At 42.7% G+C, this 21,761-nt stretch overlaps 1 protein-coding gene across 2 annotated transcripts in view; it reads left to right on the top strand.

Annotated features, from left to right (window-relative positions):
• Positions 1–4,494, top strand: part of LOC124111253 (NXPE family member 3-like) — a 36,629-nt gene extending 32,135 nt beyond the window's left edge. For both annotated transcript variants that reach the window (XM_046470902.2, XM_046470901.2), the window contains exon 4: positions 2,345–4,494. In XM_046470902.2, the coding sequence (XP_046326858.2) occupies positions 2,345–3,138 (794 nt within the window). In that variant the 3' untranslated portion in view covers positions 3,139–4,494. The remainder of the gene's footprint in view (positions 1–2,344) is intronic.
• The last annotated feature ends 17,267 nt before the right edge of the window (positions 4,495–21,761 follow it).

Genomic DNA, 21,761 nt, shown 5'->3' on the forward strand with positions numbered 1-21,761 from the left:
GCTGCTCAGGACCAGTCACTTTCCACTCGAAACCGCCAATGTGTGATTTTGCATCAAAATGCGAATATGAAATGTAGATTATGTAATGAATTTAATGAGACATTGTCAGTGGATGCCCAGCTTTGGCACAAACACAGTATCTTAAACGACATGATGGTGTAGCTCGATCATGTTATTACCATCTCCGCCATGCTTGTGATTTTGACACAGAGGTCCACCCATGGTACGACGTTAAGATGTAAGGGCGTCATGGAAATGATCAATACAAAATTCTTTGGAATAGGCCCATTTACAGCCTCAGATGTATCCAGGCCATCAAACCTGATCTTGTCCCTTTTGATAAATCCAATGAAATCATTTATATCATTGAATTTTCTGTCCCCATTGACAGTAATGTGATTGACAAGATTGTGGAAAAACATGGCAAATATGCGGACCTCGCTTTCGAAATGTCACGCATGCTTCCCAAGTACCAAGTTGTCCGACTCCCCATTGTTCTCGGTGCCTTAGGTTTGGTACCTCCCAATCTGTTGACTGACATTGGGAGAGTACCCGGGTTTGCTACCAGGAATACAGCCCTTCTGACAATCTGAGTAATGCAGAAGGCAGCAGTCTTGGGGAGTCTTCACATTCTCCGAAAAGATCTGGGTGGGTTTGACTTGGCAGCGATTCCTGGGAGAAGTCCCATTCGCTGTCTCGGCTGCGTATAGAGGGGGCAAGGGCCCTGAGCTGATGATGAGCCTAACCAGCCTGACTGTGCCAGGAACATCCAAACTCTCTTTGCTGCATTTATTATTTAATCTGTAAATAATAATCATCATCATCATCATCAATCATCAATCATCAATCATCATCTGGCATCAGGATTTGAGAAACGTTCCCAATATGCTGACTTAGGGTCGTCGTGTTTCATAAATAAATAAATTCATTTGGCACTATATGATAAACTGGGCATTGTACTCATACCATCTTTCTAAAGCTGCTTCCCTTGGGTGAAAAAAACATCGTAAACATCATCTATTTTAAGAATGCCATTATGATGGAGATTATTACCCTCCTGTTGCCGTACAGTAAATCTCATATATTTGGAATAGGAAATATACTGGACCGCAAAAGAAACGTCACCCCAAGTAACATTGCATGAAAAGTTGTCACCTAAATATCTGGGTAAATTTTGTCAAAGTTTCTAAAATTTAACATTACCTTGTCCGGAAAAAAATGAAATTTGATGATAAAAAAACAAAGCAGATGGCAACAAAACCGATCGCCCAAACGCATCATGGCAACGGCCATGGTAACCCGTGCCAATGCGCTCCCCCATTTCTTGCCCTATAAAAATCCACCCAGATCTGATAACATTCATTCGTTAATGAATTGCTACCACATGCCAAGATTGACAAGAAATCCCAGCGACCTCCAGCCCTTGGACGATTGCAAGCTGGGCAAACCGCCTGGAAAGTAGCCAATGCATTTCAAGTCCACGTAAGGACCACATACAGGCTCCAGCAACGGTACCAGACCACCAACACGACAGATGACCAAGAGTCACCACCCGATCGTCAGATTGTGCGACAGCATCTTCAATATCGCGTTGTTACTGCTGCGGAAACTGCTCTACAGACCATGGGGACACACCAGCGACACATTAATGCCATTCCCGATTTAAATCCCATTGAGCACCTGTGGGACAAGATTCAAAGACGGCTGAGTGACGTCCGACCAAGGTCGACAACTGCAGCTGAACTGCGTCAGGCGTTCCTCAGAGTGTGGGCTCAAGTGCCTATGGCCTTCATCAACCGCCTCATCCATATCAACGTTGCACGGCACATGGCGGACACACGAGATACTGACTTGTGATGCCATTTTCTCAGAGACTAGTGTTTTGTTTCACTTTAAGAACATTTGCCACTTTAATTTCAACCTTGAGGATCAGTTTTGTCCCATGTGTCATCTTTTAAATATGTCTCAAAGAATGTTTACAGTGTTTGAACAAATAAGGTTTCTCATACATCTATCCATGGTGACGGTTCTTTTGCGGTTCAGTATATATATGATGCTCGTCAATGACTTGTATTATACAATTTATATTCCTAATATATGATACTTACGGTATGGAAACACACTCTGCTAAAAAATGTCATAGTTATTGCCATCAGTGTGAAGAATCTACATTGTGACGTCATCGGTATTGTGTCGCCAGTAAAATGTACGCTACGCATGGGGACTTTATCACGTCAAGAATGGTGTATTCATTATGTCAGTAAAGTTTGCATGTATTTTATTAACTCGTGTATCTTGAAAGTGAAAACTATGTAGTTTATACGCCAATGTTCTCTGTTTGCAGAGCAAGACACAGTTCCTTTGCCAAGTGTCCCCTGTAACAAAACACCCTTGAGGAAAAGCTGGGAGGCATCAACACCTATTGGCTTCTTCTACAAGAATTCCTGGAAGTCTCTAACTTGTAAAAACACGATTCCAGCTGATTCGAACATTTACAAGGAATGTCTGAAAAACCGGAGAATTTGGATCCATGGAGATTCCTCTTCAAGAAGTTGGTTCAATACTTTAACTGAACGTTTAGGATTGACACTTGTTACAGAGGCATGGCACCATTCTAAATGGCACAAACCGGCAGTCACAATGGACACGCTGCGGAACATCACGCTATTGTTGGTGCCACATGAGTACCCATTTTATCATGGGTATACGTTCAACAAACTGGCTTATAACAGAGCAACGCATGCCTATCTGGATGATCTTCCAAATAATTCTCGGGATATATTTCTCATTCATATATACCTTCATTTTAACCCCTTCCCTCCAGAGGTTTTTAGAACTCATATGAAAAGAATTGCACAATCTGTCAAATCGTTAGTTGCTCGTGCCCCAGGGGTTAAAGTGGCTATTCGAGGAACTCATGCTTTCAAGGGTAGGGGCAAGATAGGGTTTTTGGACGACTGTTGGATGTTTGTATACGATACGATCCAGCGGGAAGCATTTAAAGGGCTGGAGAACAATGTGCTTTTCTTAAATAATATAGATATGACAGTGGCCACAGAAAACGACGACCAGCATCCTAACTCGTTAGCAGTGGATTCCCTCATCAATCATTTCCTGGGATCCGTGTGTGAAGGATGAGAGATGAGAAAGATGGGTGTGGAGTGGCGTCTGTGCGTTTTGCGGAGAGTGATATATGTATATATGCGTTTAGTGTGCAAGTGTGTGTCTCTATGGTTTTATGTTTTGATGTGCATCTGTTCCTGAACCAACATTTATCGGTAAGAGATTTAAACGTTCACTTGGGGACACGGGTGGCCCAGTCGTCTAAGGCGCCGCGATTCGCTATGCAGAGTTGCGTTCCTTAGGCACGCCAGAAACCCATAATTGTAGGTTCGAATCCCGGTTCGCCCCGATTATGTTTCCTAGGTTTGTCAGCACCATACCCGTGCTTGTGGGTTTCACCGAAGTGGTAAATGTCTGAGACCTGCATCACTTCGGGCTTTCCTCCCACATTAAGCTGATACGCCGGATGTAACTGGAATACTGTTAAAAGCGGCGTTGAACCCAACTCACTTACTAAACGTTCACATTCCTTAGCAGGTGTTTGAGTATTTCATCATAATACTTATCAACATTACCAAAGATTGCATATATTTAGAGCAAATAATTGTGCAATATCAACGTCGGCCACTATAGAGTGTGTTCATGGTATCCTTTCAACTCCTTTCTTAAGTCAAGTCCTGATATAACGAACACTGGATATAACGAACTCGGGAAACAACGAACGCGCATATAATCAACTTCGTACATAACGAACACTGGATATATCGAACTCTTGATATGCGGAATGACGGATATACCAACACTGGATAAAAGAAACTCGGGATTAAACGAACCCGTATATAATGAACTCCGTACGTAACGAACTCTGGATTTAACGAATCTAACAAATCCACATGTAATGACCGATCTTTTTCTCACATTAACGCTAATCTTAATTGCCATTCCCAGCTTATGATTTACTTTCCACAATACAAGGTACCGCTGTGTGGTGTGGTAACCAATGGTCGAATTAACCGAAAGTAGGTATCCATAGTTGTGTCCCTCATCTTCACCAGGATCATGTGATGGTCCTTGATTTGTAAGAATCTACAAGGGGGCACGGGTGGCCCAGTAGCCTAAGGCGCCATGATTCGCTGTGCAGAGTTGCGTCCCTTGAGCACGCCAGAAACCTATGATTGTGAGTTCGAATCCCGGTTCGTCGCGATTATGTTTCTAGGATTGTCAGCACCATACCCGTGACCTGAGATTTCACTTTGAGGTTATACTTTGTCTTGATTGTAATTAGCTTGGCTATTTCTATTTAAAGTGTGTGCATATACCACAACTCTGCTGGTTTTCTTTGGAAGGCCGTGTTTGCTAAAATATTTGCACCCGTATATACGGGAACTGATTGAGGTTGTTTTTCGAATTAAATATGGTATGCCTCTAAAATGTGTTTGTTAGTACTGCTGACATACAGACTCTGCATTCAGCTGTTTGGGCAAGAAGCATCCCTCAAACGTCGTTACCAATAATAAGTCGCAATCTATAAATGTTCAGTTTTAGCCTTTGGTCTACTATCTCCCGCTACTCCTGATTTATTAGCTCCTGTGACCCCTGATCTTCCAGCTCCCGTGACCCCTGATCTTCCAGCTCCCGTGACCCCTGATTTTCCTGCTCCCGTGACCCCTGATCTACGAGCTCCTATAAACTCCTGATCTACGAGCTCCCGTAAAATCCTGATCTACCACCTCCCGTGACTCCTGATCTACCACCTCCCGTGACCCCTGATGTACGAGCTCCTATAAACTCCTGATCTACCAGCTCCCGTGACTCCTGATCTACTAGTTCCCGTGACCCCTGATCTACTAGTTCCTGTGACCCCTGATCTATTAGTTCCTGTGAACCCTGATCTACTAGTTCCCGTGACCCCTGATCTACTAGTTCCTGTGACCCCTGATCTACTAGTTCCCGTGACCCCTGATCTACTAGTTCCTGTGACCCCTGATCTATTAGTTCCTGTGAACCCTGATCTACTAGTTCCTGTGACCCCTGATCTACCATCTCCCGTGACTCCTGATCTACCAGCTCCCGTGACTCCTGATCTACCAGCTCCCGTGACTCCTGATCTACCAGCTCCCGTGACTCCTAATCTACTAGCTCCTATAAACTCCTCATCTTCCAGCTCCTATAAACTCCTCATCTTCCAGCTCCCGCCCGTGACCCCTGATTTACTAGCTCCTATAAACTCCTGATCTTCCAGCTCCTATAAACTCCTGATCTCCCAGCCCCTATAAACTCCTGATCTACCAGATCCTATAAACTCCTGATCTACCAGCCCCTATAGACTCCTGATCTTCCAGCTCCCGCCCGTGACCCCTGATCTACTAGCTCCTATAAACTCCTGATCTTCCAGCTCCTATAAACTCCTGATCTACCAGCCCCTATAAACTCCTGATCTACCAGATCCTATAAACTCCTGATCTACCAGCCCCTATAGACTCCTGATCTTCCAGCTCCCGCCCGTGACCCCTGATCTACTAGCTCCTATAAACTCCTGATCTTCCAGCTCCCGTGACTCCTGATCTACCAGCCCCTATAAACTCCTGATCTACCAGCTCCTATAAACTCCTGATCTACCAGCCCCTATAAACTCCTGATCTACCAGATCCTATAAACTCCTGATCTACCAGCTCCTATAAACTCCTGATCTACCTGCTCCTATAAACTCCTGATTTACCAGATCCTATTAACTCCTGATCTACCAGATCCTATAAACTCCTGATCTACCAGCTCCTATAAACTCCTGATCTACCTGCCCCTATAAACTCCTGATCTACCAGCTCCTATAAACTCCTGATCTACCTGCCCCTATAAATTCCTGATCTACCAGATCCTATAAGCTCCTGATCTACAAGCTCCTATAAACTCCTGATCTACCAGCCCCTATAGACTCCTGATCTTCCAGCTCCCGCCCGTGACCCCTAATCTACTAGCTCCTATAAACTCCTGATCTTCCAGCTCCCGTGACTCCTGATCTACCAGCCCCTATAAACTCCTGATCTTCCAGCCCCTATAGACTCCTGATCTTCCAGCTCCCGCCCGTGACCCCTGATCTACTAGCTCCTATAAACTCCTGATCTTCCATCTCCCGTGACTCCTGATCTACCAGATAATATAAGCTCCTGAACTACCAGCTCCTATAAACTCCTGAACTACCACCTCCTATAAACTCCTGATCTACCAGCCAATATAAATTCCTGATCTACAAGATCCTATAAATTCCTGATCTACCAGCCCCTATAAACTCCTGATCTACCAGCTCCTATAAACTCCTGATCTACCAGCTCCTATAAACTCCTGATCTACCTGCCCCTATAAACTCCTGATCTACCAGCTCCTATAAACTCCTGATCTACCTGCCCCTATAAATTCCTGATCTACCAGATCCTATAAGCTCCTGATCTACAAGCTCCTATAAACTCCTGATCTACCAGCCCCTATAGACTCCTGATCTTCCAGCTCCCGCCCGTGACCCCTGATCTACTAGCTCCTATAAACTCCTGATCTTCCAGCTCCCGTGACTCCTGATCTACCAGCCCCTATAAACTCCTGATCTTCCAGCCCCTATAGACTCCTGATCTTCCAGCTCCCGCCCGTGACCCCTGATCTACTAGCTCCTATAAACTCCTGATCTTCCAGCTCCCGTGACTCCTGATCTACCAGATAATATAAGCTCCTGAACTACCAGCTCCTATAAACTCCTGAACTACCACCTCCTATAAACTCCTGATCTACCAGCCAATATAAATTCCTGATCTACAAGATCCTATAAATTCCTGATCTACCAGCCCCTATAAACTCCTGATCTACCAGCTCCTATAAACTCCTGATCTACCAGCTCCTATAAACTCCTGATCTACCTGCCCCTATAAACTCCTGATCTACCAGCTCCTATAAACTCCTGATCTACCTGCCCCTATAAATTCCTGATCTACCAGATCCTATAAGCTCCTGATCTACAAGCTCCTATAAACTCCTGATCTACCAGCCCCTATAGACTCCTGATCTTCCAGCTCCCGCCCGTGACCCCTGATCTACTAGCTCCTATAAACTCCTGATCTTCCAGCTCCCGTGACTCCTGATCTACCAGCCCCTATAAACTCCTGATCTTCCAGCCCCTATAGACTCCTGATCTTCCAGCTCCCGCCCGTGACCCCTGATCTACTAGCTCCTATAAACTCCTGATCTTCCATCTCCCGTGACTCCTGATCTACCAGATAATATAAGCTCCTGAACTACCAGCTCCTATAAACTCCTGAACTACCACCTCCTATAAACTCCTGATCTACCAGCCAATATAAATTCCTGATCTACAAGATCCTATAAATTCCTGATCTACCAGCCCCTATAAACTCCTGATCTACCAGCTCCTATAAACTCGCGAAAGGTCGTTCTGACGTGACCCGTAATGGGATGTCCTCAGATCTTTGTATAGCGATAGCGAGAACTAAGATTTGATTTTAATGAGATTGATGGCAGTCAGGATGTCAGTACTACTGTCTTAACAGCGACGTCTGTCGTTGCCGCGTCCATTTACATGAAGCTGGTGTCTTTGCACTATACATCCTACAGTTAATATGATAATATGATCACAATTCCCATGGCAGTCAGGATTTCAGTACTACTGTCTTAACAGTGAATAATGCCATACGATTAGACAGTATTAAGCCAGACAGTTTTTGTTTCAAGTGCATTGGAAAATCCGAAGACATTTCATAGTTTATTAAATGAAGACACAAACTATCCCAGACGAAGACGAGTTCAAAGAACGGCAATCAATTCACACAATTTCTTGTATCGTGTAATGGTATTCTGCACGTACTTATGACGTAGACCGAAAGACAAGGGATTCGACAGAATTTAGTTTTTGCATGAAATATCAGTTTATGTGAATTGCTAATAAAATATATCACCAGCGCTTTGCCGATGCGACGTTGAATTTGTACATACTCATTATTCACATACGGAGGAATAGATAGCGGATTTACACGTTATCTTCGGCAGGGAGTCTGGAGCAGATCATCCTCAGCACCCAGTAATTCTTTCGGTGTGGTGCACAACTGTGAGTGATGTAGGTGGCTTCCGACCGTCACACACTGAAGTAGCACGGCACATCAGGGCCCTATCTGAAACTCACATATAGCAAGACATAGCACCAGTTCAGATTTGTTTTAAATAAAACTGGAGGTATAACAATTTGATTGGGCATTTATGTTATAAGGGTAACGCTATTTTTCAGGGCATATCATTTGCAGAAGCCCGAGGTCTTCCACTAACTGCCCGGCGACTGACAATCTTACACGAGGGATGGGGAAAAGCGCGAGAAGAAAGCATTGTTGTATTTTATCATAATACATTATGATAATAATTGATACGTTTCAACTGTAACATACATACATGTTGATGTTTCTTTGTTTGTTTCTTGTTTAACGCCGCACTCAGCAATATTCCAGCTATATGACGGCGGTCTGTAAATAATCAAGTCTGGACAAGATAATCCGGTGATTGATATCATGAGCATCGATCCATGCAACTGAGATACGATGGCATGCATCAAGCAAGTCAGCGAGCCTGACCACCCGATCCCGTTAGTCGCCTCTTACGACAAGCACAGTCGCCTTTCACGGCAAGCATGGGTTGCTAAACACCTATTGTTAGTGCAGAATGTATAATTTATGTTGCAAATCTGTTATGCAAAAATGTTATGAATTTCATGTACATATATCAGCCTTAACAATGGTCTGTTGGTTATGTCACTGGACTAGGAGCATAAAGGTCCAGGGTTCGGGCCGAGGTTCAGGCAAAAGTTTTTGTGAGTTATAATCAGTTGTGTTGCATCATGGGATTAGTTTCAGGTCATGTGACCTCATCCACTGTCACCTTCAAAAGATGTCCCTGTACAGCAAGTTAAGCATACAATCTCTCACATCACCTCTGTTTGAGGTACTTTTTTATTCCGCGATACAGCTGGTTGTTGTATGGCTATCAGTGTAAACATGAAGTCACACGTACTAAAAAAATTATGTAAAGATGTCAGTCCCGGTAAAACATAGTGACGACGTTCATACAGTTTGGCCCTCACTCTATGAAGGTTCACACTCCAATGAACTCACACAAAGTGAAGGTCAATTCTTAATGAACTATTTAAAGGGCTGAGGATCCTGCTACTTAAGAGTAACACTATCAACCAGACGACGTCACATAGCTCATGTGAAGTACGTCACAATGACCCCGGATGTATCAGTCTCCTCACGCATGGAACATCTAGCGTTCATGCATTTTAAGTTTTTGTGGAAAAAGTGAGAGAGTGAGTGAGTTGGGTTTAACGCCGCTTTTAACAGTATTCCAGTTATATCCCGGCGTGTCAGCTAAATGTGGGAGGAAAGCCCGAAGTGATGCAGGTCTCAGACGTTTACCACTTAGGTGAAACCCACGGGTATGGTGCTGACAAACCTAGAATCATAATCGGGGCGAACCGGGATTCGAACCTACAATCATTGGTTTCTGGCGTGCCTAAGGAACGCAATTCACAACAGCGAATCGTGGCGCCTCAGACGACTGGGCCACCCGTGTCCCTATGTGAACGTTTAAATCTCTTACCGATAAATGTTGGTTCAGGAACAGATGCACACCAAAACATACAACCATAGAGACACACACTAAACGCATATATACATATATCACTCTCCGCAAAACGGGATTTGAACCCACAATCATAGGTTTCTGGCGTGCCCAAGGGACGCAACTCTGCACAGCGAATCGCGGCGTCTTGGACGAGTGGGCCACCCCAAGGCCGTAGTTAACTTTTTTTTACGGGGGGGGGGGGGCAAATATTTGTACAAGTATCACTTGTCTCCAACTTGATTCAAATAAAACTGTTCTGTAAAAAAATCCAGGGGGGTCATGATATTAGTCACTGGATTGTCTGGACCAGACTCGATTATTTACAGATAGCCGTAATACAGCTGGGATATTGCTGAGAGCGGCGTTAAACAAACAAACAAAACAAAAACCCATATGTAAAATATGTACTACGCCTGTGGTCCGATGAGGCTGGTTGGTAGTTTGGGCTTTGAACGTCGCGTTCATCATTCTGTACTCGGATTGGAAAATTCGCGCCAGGAGGAGTCGGCATAGGGCAATAAGGTTCTTTGCAATTATATAAAAGTTGTGCATAGAGCCTTTCACTGTAAAGTTTTCTCCTTTCCGTTACCGATCAATCTTCCTTAGATGTTTTTTTATCAGTGAAATGTATTGACGGACTTGACGAGAATAACCAAGGAATGTTATAATAATTTTAATTTCTTTTCACTTTTGTGAGACTTAGGTTGAACGGGTCCCTAAACCTAGTAATAGGTGAGGTGTGATGAGGTGAGGTGAGGTGAGATGAGGTGAGGTGAGGTGGTGAAATCGGGTTTAACGTCGCGTCCAAGATAATTGCACTTATATAGCGACGCGCGCGCGCGTGTGTGTGTGTGTGTGTGTGTGTGTGTGTGTGTGTGTGTGTGTGTGTGTGGCTGCTTGTACTAGTCCGGACTGATGCCGATTTATAGTGCTAGTACACTGAGATACCATGCCGCAGTTTAACATGAATACCCCACTCAGACACAGTGTACTAACTCCGAGCCGACCAGTCCTTGTTTTAGGCCCTTAATGCCGAGTGTCATACAGGGTAACAACAGGTACCATCTTTAAACGTCTTTTGGTATGACGCGGCCGGGCGGACGCCCTACCACGAGACCCCGGAGGCGGTCAAACCTAGTAAAAAGATACTTTATTATGGTTTAGTGCAATGGTAGACAGGGGTCAAAGGATATATAAGGAGGTTCTTTTAGTAAAGAATTATTCCGGAAACACAGGACACAATAGTCCGTACATTTAATCCTTTTCTTTTTACAATATACATATCAACTGACAGTAAGATACAGACACAATGTGCCCAGCTCACGTTAAGCTCGGAGAACACATCATCTATCTCGTACCCGTTATTTAAAATCTAACAACCTGGAACTGTAATCTCGTAGAATCTATATAAAAACACAACACAGAATGTAAGGAATAAAAGGATACCTACGAACCCAGAGAGTCGAATAAAAAACGGAAGTAATAGTGTGCAAAATTAAAGGGAGATAAGTCCGCAATCGTATAACCGTTGTAGACCACAAGAAAGTATGGACGAAAATATAACTTTACAACTTTACAATAGCCTGCACTTCATCCAAAATATGGAAAGTTTCAACTAACAGATAATTTGGAATATGTCTGTGAAGGGTCAAAGTTGTTTTTGTCCGGATCCAAAATAGAAGTTGCAATTGCCCTGTAGACAACCGATGGATTAAATTGACTGAAGAGTTGCAGATTATTTAAATGTTTGTGATATGGAATTAAGGAACATTCCATCAGGTATGTAACAGTAGGATAGGTAGATATAGCTTAGAGTAGGTCATCAGGTACATTACAGTACTAACAGTTGTCGGTTGGATGTCCAATTTGCTAGTATAGTAAGATGTTTCTGTCAATCCATATATTTCCGTCGATTAGAAAGAAGAACGCTTCACATATACGTGCAACATAAACGACTCAAGTTTTCTTGTGTATTGATTGTGGTGTCATGATATATTATGTATATATATCTAGGAAGCTAGCGCAGCTGACGTATTACAACAAGGCGTATTGCAGGTTTGTGTGTGTTGTTTAACGCCGTACTCAGCAATATTCCAGCTATATGACTCAGGTCTGTAAATAATCGAGTCTGGACCAGACAATCCAGTGACTGATTTCATGAGCATCGATGAACGCAATTGGGATACGATGAGATGCATCAACCAAGTCAGCGAGCCTGACCACACGATCCCGTTAGTCGCCTCTTACGACAAGCATAGTCGCCTTTTGCGGCAAGCATGGGCTACTGAAGACCTATTCTACCCCGGATCTTCACGGGGTTGATGAGTGACTATGTTTTAACGCTGCAGTCACTAATATTCCAGCTATATCAGAGGATAAACAATAGAGTCAGATATAGGAACACCAGTGACTTACCAGCTCCTGACACGATCCGTGCTATCTGGCAAATACACACACAGTCAGCCAGGTTCACACCATAACACCATAACACTGTAACACCGTAACACCGTAACACCATAACACTGTAACACCGTAACAACCAGGTGCTCGTCACACGACAGGCATGGAACATTGGGGGCCTGGCTATAGTCTCGTCCGGATTCCTCTCTGAACAGCGTCATCACCACCCAACAGTGATTGTAAGACTTTTAATTGTACGGTGTCGGGCAGCAGACACATACCTTTTCATGCAAACCGTGGGAGTGGCGGATGCTATCGACAGGGCGGGACATGTATACCCTTTTCGGGAACACGCAGTGTCATCATTGATTATCAGTGATCCATTATTATATATTTCACTTCTATTTTGCCCTTTGCGCCAAATGGAGCCTTTTTCGTGAGATGGTCGAGGTTGGTTGTTCTCCGGCGTTGGTGTTCTCTATCTACTGAACTGAGGTTATTAAATCCCACCATTCGTTCCTGGTTAAATAATCAGCCGTTCTATATATCACTTTCGGGTGCCATTGGGCAACCTTGCCATAAAGGTGTGCAACAAATCATACGAATTTTTTCCACATACTATTTCTAACGTCATCGCCTCTATCCAAATATTTATACCCTAAATGCACCAGAGTATGTGTCTAATGATGGCAAAGCATAATATACGTCCTCTTAGCGTGTGAAGTGACACCACTGTGAAGATGTTTGTTTGTTTGTTTGTTCTTTAAGGCCGCACTTAGCAATATTCAGGCTTTAAGACGGTGGTCTGTAAATAATCGAGTCTGGACCAGGCAATCCAGTGATTGACATCATGAGCATCGATCCATCGATTGGGATACCGATGCATCAACCAAGTCAGCGAGCCTTACCACCCGATCCCGTTAGTCGCCTCTTACCACAAGCATAGTCGCCTTTGACAGTCTTTGCTGAAGACCTATTCTACCCCGGATCTTAAGTCATAATTAGTTCTCATCTCCACCAGCCCGCATCAGTGTCCCGCGTCATCATTTGTGAAGCTTCAAACGTCCATGCAATGAGTGAGTGAGTAGGGTTTTACGCCGCTTTTAACAGTATTCCAGTTATATCACGGCGAGGCAGCTTAATGTGGGAGGAAAGCCCGAAGTGATGCAGGTCTCAGACGTTTACCACTTCGGTGAAACCCATGAGCATGGGTATGGTGCTGACAAACCTAGAAACATAATCGGGGCGAACCGGGATTCGAACCCACAATCATAGGTTTCAAGCGTGCCCAAGGGACGCAACTCTGCACAGCGAATTGCGGCGCCTTATACGACTGGGCCACCCGTGCCCCCTCCATGCAATGAACATCAAAGGCAAGACAAAGGTATTTTCCCAGATACAATATGTGAATTTCAAGAGCAGACAAACTATCTTTGTGGTAAAATTGATTCCGAAATGTATATCAATATTGTCATGTAATGTAATACAACATGCCAATAACGGTTGCCTGTACACAACAGATTGCAGTAGTTACCAAATGGACCCGTAATTACTCCATTTATTTATTGAAACAGGCAGATATGAAGGTATTGCAAGAGAACACAGACTTTGTAGGATTTGTAAAACTGATTGTACTGAAGATGAATATCACTTTTTATGTGTATGTCCAGTGTATGAAGATTTAAGAGCAAAATATCTAAATAACTATTTCTACCGCAACCCAAACGGTAACAAATTCTGTAAATTAATGACTTGTGATTGTACAGAAACTATTAGAAATCTATCAATGTTCATTTATCATGCCATGAAACTAAGAAAATGTATGAATTTGTAACACGCCCCACACATTGTACTATAGGCCTTTGGCCTCATAAGTACCATGAATAAAGATTGATTGATACTCCAGGCAGTACCTGGCAAACCAGTAACTTACCGCTCGTATAACGTTTCACGTATGGATAAGTATACACGAAGAAAAGAGTTAAGCATACCCTGTATATTTTACAATGACTGGACGTACGAGCGTACACATCCATGTACACAGGTCGGTTGGTTGAGTGGGTGGTTGTCGAAATGCGTTACAACTGTTTGCAGGACGTTATTGATGTACCGATCACCATTGAGGTTTCCTTGGATGAGGTCCAGAGCCAGCTTACAATCGTGTGACAGGTAACCAACCCAAAACCATTACCGAACCTCCACCATACGACGTAGTAGGTCTAATGTTCCTTGGTGTATAGGCCATATTTTAATGCCTCCAAACCGTCAATCCGTGACATGGACCAGGAACCTGCTCTCATCGGTCCCATGGACTCTTCTCCAAGTCCTCAGATTCCAAGCTCGCCAGGCCAAACACCACGTGTAAAGGAATTCTCCGATGATGATGATCGGCAAGAAAGGGATGTTTTCCCTTCTTGACTTCATTCCCATCGCTTCTCAGAACAGGAGATGTTGCGAATGGTTGGTACAAGCCGAAGCAGGGCTATGTCTTCACGCCTTGACGTCATGCGAGGTCTTCCTGACCTGACCTGACCTGTACAGCACTGGTTTGCCTGTGTTTTCGTGCTTATCACGGTATTATGACACCCTAGTTGACGTCCTATGCTTTTGTCGGTCATGCCTGGCGAATGCGAAGTGACGGCACATTTGCCATTGTACTGTCCTATCATTTCGACGGAACACCATTCGTGACATGGTCATCACGAAATTTGCAGTTGTTGCGAATGAGGATATATCAGTATTAATTATTTCCAAGGGTGCTTAACCTTTTTCTTTGTGTGCACATACCTACGAATCCGCACTGCATACCTGCATACCTACCTGCACATCTTCCCATCTACCCACCAGTGAATGTCCGGGTTAGAATTGGTTTTCATCATCCCATGCTTGTCATAAGAGGCGACTATGCTTGTCCTACCCACCTTTCTATCATGTTACTCCTATAAACCAAACGACGAGAAAATTGGAAAGCGAAGGTGTATTTTAATTGCTATTAAGTAATATTACAAATTGATCTAGTAATACTATTAACGTAGATTGAATAATGATCGAATAGATTTAGAATTTAATTAAAAAAAGAAATAATTCAATCGAGTTATCATAGAAAGCATTACTTGGTTATCAATGGGGTTATTGCAAAATGATGACAATGAAGATAATGTGAAGATATAAATGTAAAAACGCATCCAGTGTAGATTTTACGCGATTCACGTCCATGGATTTCCATTTAAAACACAAGTATAACACCCTCTCTTTTTGTCGAAGGTACATGAATATTAATTTAAACAGAGTCAACCTTGTTATTCACTTTGTTTCATGGTTTGCGTGTCACATCCATAACTTATCAAATCTATCACATAAGAAAACACTTTTATCAGTTTTGTTGTTCAAATTAAAACAAAACCTCTTTGAACTTGGGGACATTGTCTCTCCACATTGCACATATCACATATCACTTATACAATAATACTCAAATTCTCACGTTCAACAGAACCACTGTGTAAAAGGCTGTTAAATAAATTGGGTAATATGTCCAGGCTTTGCGACACTTAAGACCCCTAATGACATTCATTTAATGACCCAATGACATTCATTTAATGACACAAATTTGCAAAGCACAAAGTGATTATGGTATCACATGTTGAACGTAAATGGGGATTGCAGTTTGTTTATATCAGTCATCGATATGAGTCACTTACATATTCTACAAGTCATGCATTAATAATTCGGAACCTGCAACTGCATCCCAAATAGAAATCAAATATATTTGAACAGGATCAAGTTTCAAGATGTTGATGTACCTGACAATCACCAATATTCCAGCTACATCCCGATTGCCCGTATGTATTCAGTCTTGGTCATACAGACCAGAGGCTGACAGCCTGAACAACCATTTACGTGGCTCCACGCCGCTCTCACTTGGTAACCATCCAATCATCAATCTGGTCTTACGTTAGGCATAGGAATTGGAGCACCTGTTCAGCCCGAGAAATCCAAATAAAATTGATAGATACGATCTGGGCACATCCTTCTCCTCTGTCATTGGTCGACGTAACATGTTCCCGCAGTCTGACAAGGTGAGTGATTTAGCCCAGAAATAGACTCACACATTGAACCCATGAAATATGTCCCACATTGTACTCATAAAAAAGGCCCACATTGTACTCATGAAAAAGGCCCACATTGCACTCATGAAATAGGCCCACACTGTATTCATGAAATAGGCCCACATTGTACTAATGAAAAAAGGCCCACATTGTACTTATGAAATAGGCCCATACTGTGCTCATGAAATAGGCCCACATTGTACTCATGAATTAGGCCCACATTGTACTCATAAAAAAGGCCCACAATGTACTCATGAAATAAGCCCACATTGTACCCGTGAAATAGGCCCACACTGTACTCATGAAATAGGCCCACATTGTACCCTTGAAACAGGGCCACATTGTACTCATGAAATAGGCCTATACTGTACTCGTGAAATAGGCCCACATTGTACCCATGAAAAAGGCCCACATTGTACTCATAAAAAAGGCCACATTGTACTCATGAAAAAGGCCCACATTGAACTCATGACAAAGGCCCACATTGTATCCATGAAATAGAGCCACATTGTACTCATGAAATAGGCCCACATTGTACCCATGAAATAGAGCCACATTGTACTCATGAAATAGGCCCACATTGTACCCATGAAATAGGGCCACATTGTACTCATGAAATAGGCCCGGACTGTACTTATGAAAAAGGCCCACATTGTACTCATAAAATAAACCCACACTGTACCCATGAGATAGGCCCACATTGTACATATTAATGTGTAATGATGCAGGAAGACAAGACTGTCTTCTTCAAGGTTTGTACCTCCCTGTGCAAGAGACAGTACTGAGGCTGGCGTAAAGAGATGTTCATTAGGTATCAGAGACATCTTAATATTTACATACTGCTAGTGGTGAACACAAACTTCTTTTTTAAATGACATTTTGTGTGAAAAGAATTTGATTGATGAAATTATTCAAGTTTTACTTACCGAAGACAGTAGTGGTGGTAGCGGGTGTGGTCGGTGAAGTGCGAGCAACTTTAAATGAAGGAAACATTAATATTAAATTATATCGCAACTAATATAACACTGCATATTGTCATATATCACTTACTTGCATGTGTATAATCTTTCGAAGGTGAAACACTTTGCAGCGTTTTGAGAATGATCCATTAGCTGCATGGATGTACTGTCATTTTAGTAATGTAAAACAAAGACGTATAAAAAAACGCCAGGGAAGGTAAAGGTAAAGCTACATAACGAACAAACACACACACACACACACACACACACACACACACACACACACACACACACACACAGAGAGAGACAGACACACACACACACACACACACACACACACACACACACACACACACACAGACACACACACACACACACAGAGAGAGACAGACACACACACACACACACACACACACACACACACAGACACACACACAGACACACACACAGACAGACAGACACACACACACACACACACACACACACACACACACACACACACACACAGACACACACACACACACACAGACAGACACACACACACACAGACAGACACACACACACACACACACAGACAGACACACACACACACAGACAGACAGACACACACACACACACACACAGACAGACACACACACACACACACACACACACACAGACAGACACACACACACACACACACACACACACACACACACACACACACACACACACAAACACACAAACATACACGATAAGCAATGGAATAGAATATATTTAGGACAGCCAGGAGTTACAAAAAATATTTTTTTAATTATGTTTGCTTTGGAAATCCCCAGATGAATCCCCTGAAATTGGTCAAATAACTATTTTCTAGTATACAGTCAAACACTTCGGCCAGAATAAATGCATGCGCGGGGACTTCTTTCTTGTTTTACAACATTGGTCCTGATGTATAGGGGGTTGATGATAGACAATTACGTTTGAAACTGGTTTGGACTTGATATGCTTACTCCTTCATCACTTTTGGATAATGGTTCACAAACACATGCTTGTGATATTGTCGGAATCGTACACCTGGCGCTGCTTTTACTAGATATTCTTATGATTATGGAAATGATTTTTGTCGCTATTATGATATTCTTATTACAGTAAAGAATCATGCCAAATCTAAAATCAGATTTGATAATGAAGTGTTTGTCGGGTGTAACATATGTTGTATTTGTGATTACACTCCCTTCGTAAAATACACATTCAAGTACCTTTCAGCCATGGAAGCCGTGCTAATTTACACTTATCAGAGGGGTACACAAAGTACGTGATCTAGACTACCAGTTGTGGGACATGCTAAAGTCTATCAAGCTGTGTGGATGGGGTCATGAAACTCATTGGGTATGCAAAACTGATGTAATGGATTCACGGAACGGCTTTGTGGAAACCGGATTTGCTGATCTATCTGATGGTTAAATCGAAGTTTAGATGTTCAAATGTAGCAGAAGCGAATCTAAACTGACATAATTTGACTTTACTAGTGCCTGCCATGGCCTATGTATAGCGTACCATTCAGTGAATTCATTATGTATGCTAAGGGACAATTAAAGACTAATACAAATATACCGTTCACCAAACCTCCGAGATAAACGTGCTGCATTAAATTATCAAACTAAACTGCCGGTAAAATGAAAGAATACACCCATGTTTGAGTGTGGCTAAAAATCAAACAAGAAAGAAACAAATTGACATGGTTATTCGATGGTGATGTACTTGTTACGGGCGTCATAGCTGTGTTTTGGACATAATTTTGCAGTGTTTCGGCGACTGCTTTCAGCCTAGTAACATATTTATAGCGTTTGTAATTGTGTGATCAAATCCAATTTTCAAGTGTATACTTTCTTTTGAACGTCAGTTTACTTGAAACTATTACTGATGATGTTTTTTTATAATTTGCTAGTGGTTAAAGCGTCCGCTCGTCCAGACCCGGGTTCGATTCCGACATGGGTACAATGTGTGAAGCCCATTTCTGGTGTCCCCCGCCGTGATATTGCTGGAATATTGCCAAAATAGGCGTAAAACCATACTCTCTCACTTTTATAATTTGGCGAAAAAAGGCAATATAAGTCGGTTAATGCCTGTGATGTCATAGGATTTGCAACGAAACATTATGTTTCATCGGATTATTATTGTTTTTCAGCCAGAACTTTATTTTTTCATTTTGTTCACCTGGCGAATTGCATTTATGATCACAAGAATACACAGTCTGATTTGACATAGAATTAGAATATCTAATGTATATGCTTAAACGTTCAGTCAGTGCATAAACGTACATATTGTCACCGTATCGTATATCTACCCTTGTCACGGTCTAGTGACCACACCACTCCCTCGCTTTATTTCCGACACCGCTCGGCAAAGCCCGGCGGTCGTCGTTGTACAGTGTCATTGCATTCTAAATTAGATAAGTAGTGAACCGACTATGTAATGTAATGGCACACTCATACCATGTATGTACATGTATGTTTGTAATCTCCTATATGTTCGCTACCTTATTCATGTATTTGATAACTATGATTTTCAAACATTAGGGGAATTTATTTGTACCCTCACACATTGCTAATGTATTTGTGATCATATTTGCCTCCTCAATAATTGTACATAGCTTGTATATCTTTAATGATACCGTTGGATAGCCTATGTTCAGCGCTTTATTTTGATACTTACATCCTCCGTCTGGATACAGTAGTTAGTTCGCTATTCGTGTTTTCCCCACGTTTAGAAACACATATTGGCTGAGTGCCTAAGAATTCACCGACTGTCCAGGAGAGATTTTCTCCTCTGAGGTCCGCGCACAGTTTTTATGTACTTCTTTAAGGATCTTGTGTCTTTACCCACAGGCTCGTCAGATCGTTTACGATTGTCTCGCTACTGGGTGGTCACGCGAAACTCAGGTTTCTTTGGAAGTGATTACGGGGCACTTTTGATCTAGTACTGACTTACTCTTGTTGTATTGAGCTAATTTAACGCAGTAACTAGGGTTCCAAATACGCAGTTTTCTAGTAATCCGTGGATAACCAACATTCACGTGATTGTCTAGCTTTTGTTGAATTTAATATTTCCGTGCTCAGTCAAAGTGCGTGAATCTTAAGTCTATTGGACTAGATTGCTATTCAGACGTTCTCGTCTATTTTATTGTCCTAGTGATTTATTTTCGGGATAGGTCCTCGGTTTATTTCCCGTTATTTCAGGTAGACTTGTATGTAGAATTCACAAGTGGTCGCTCGCACGGGGTGTGTGTTAATGACAATCAATTCACGTTTTTTGTTAGTTTCACGAGTGAGTGAGTGAGTGGAAAGCGCTAACAGCGTTTTTACGGTGCATTATTGGTGCAAATTGGCCATATAGAAGCGTACTACAACACATGTTGAAGAATACTCGGTGTGGGAGATCAATCATTCTTTTTCAATTTAATTTAAGGCCATGGGCTTAAAGGCGTTTTATTGTTTCCGTTTTAAGCCCATAGTTTAATAACGAGGGGGCTAAAAACGTGCAATCCTGGTTATCTGACGGTGCCAAATCTGGTGGATGTTCAATGTGTTCTAAGTCACATTAATGCACAAAAGCCCGAGTATTTGTTTGTTGTTTAACGCCGCACCCAGCAATATTCCAGCTATATGACGGCGGTCTGTAAATAATCAAGTCTAGACCAGACAATGCAGTGATTGACATCATGAGCATCTATCTACGCGATTTAGAGACAACATACTTGTGCACAGGTGTATTGTCGTGGATAAAAAATACACCTTTAGTGATTTTTCCACAAAGTTTAGCCTTGATATCCTCACGCAGTTGTCTACGCAGATTACCATAATATTGGCCATTAATGGTCAGTCCTTTAGAATTCCAACACACCGAAGCAATCACCTTACCAGCTGATCGAATAGTTTTCTTCTTCTGAGGAGACGTCGGCTGTTTCCCTTGCTTTGGTGAGGTGAGGTGAAATTGGGTTTAACGTCGCGTCCAAGATTATTGCACTTATATAGCGACGTGCATGCACGTGTATGTGTGTGTGTGGCTGCTTGTACTAGTCCGGACTGATGCCGATTTATAGTGCTAGCTCACTGAGATACCATGCCGCAGTTTAACATGAATACCCCACTCAGACACAGTATACTGACTCCGAGCCGACCAGTCCTTGTTTTAGCCCCTTAATGCCGAGCGCCAGACAGGGTAACAACAAGTACAATCTTTTAACGTCTTTTTGTATGATGCGGCCCGGGATCGAACCCTGGACCTTCCGCTCTCCGGGCGGACGCTCTACCACAAGACAACGGAAGCGGTCCCCTTGCTTTGGCTGTTGTTTAGTCTCGGGCTGATAGTGGTGAACCCAACGGCGTAAGTCATCACAAGAGGTGATGAAGCTGGCGTTTCTGGTCAGGAGATCCAGAAACCTCAAACATTTGGCATGCCCAGTTCATTCCTCTGAATGTGCTGAGAGATGCCTACTTGTTATGTGACTTGTGGTAATTTGCAGAGGAAGGGATATCATCTCCGTAAGGTTGACACCATATCTGCATGGATGGATGTTTGGGTT

The sequence above is a fragment of the Haliotis rufescens genome, unplaced genomic scaffold (genome assembly GCF_023055435.1).
Source record: "Haliotis rufescens isolate VD_foot unplaced genomic scaffold, xgHalRufe1.0.p SCAF_7, whole genome shotgun sequence".
Lineage (NCBI taxonomy): Eukaryota > Metazoa > Mollusca > Gastropoda > Lepetellida > Haliotidae > Haliotis > Haliotis rufescens.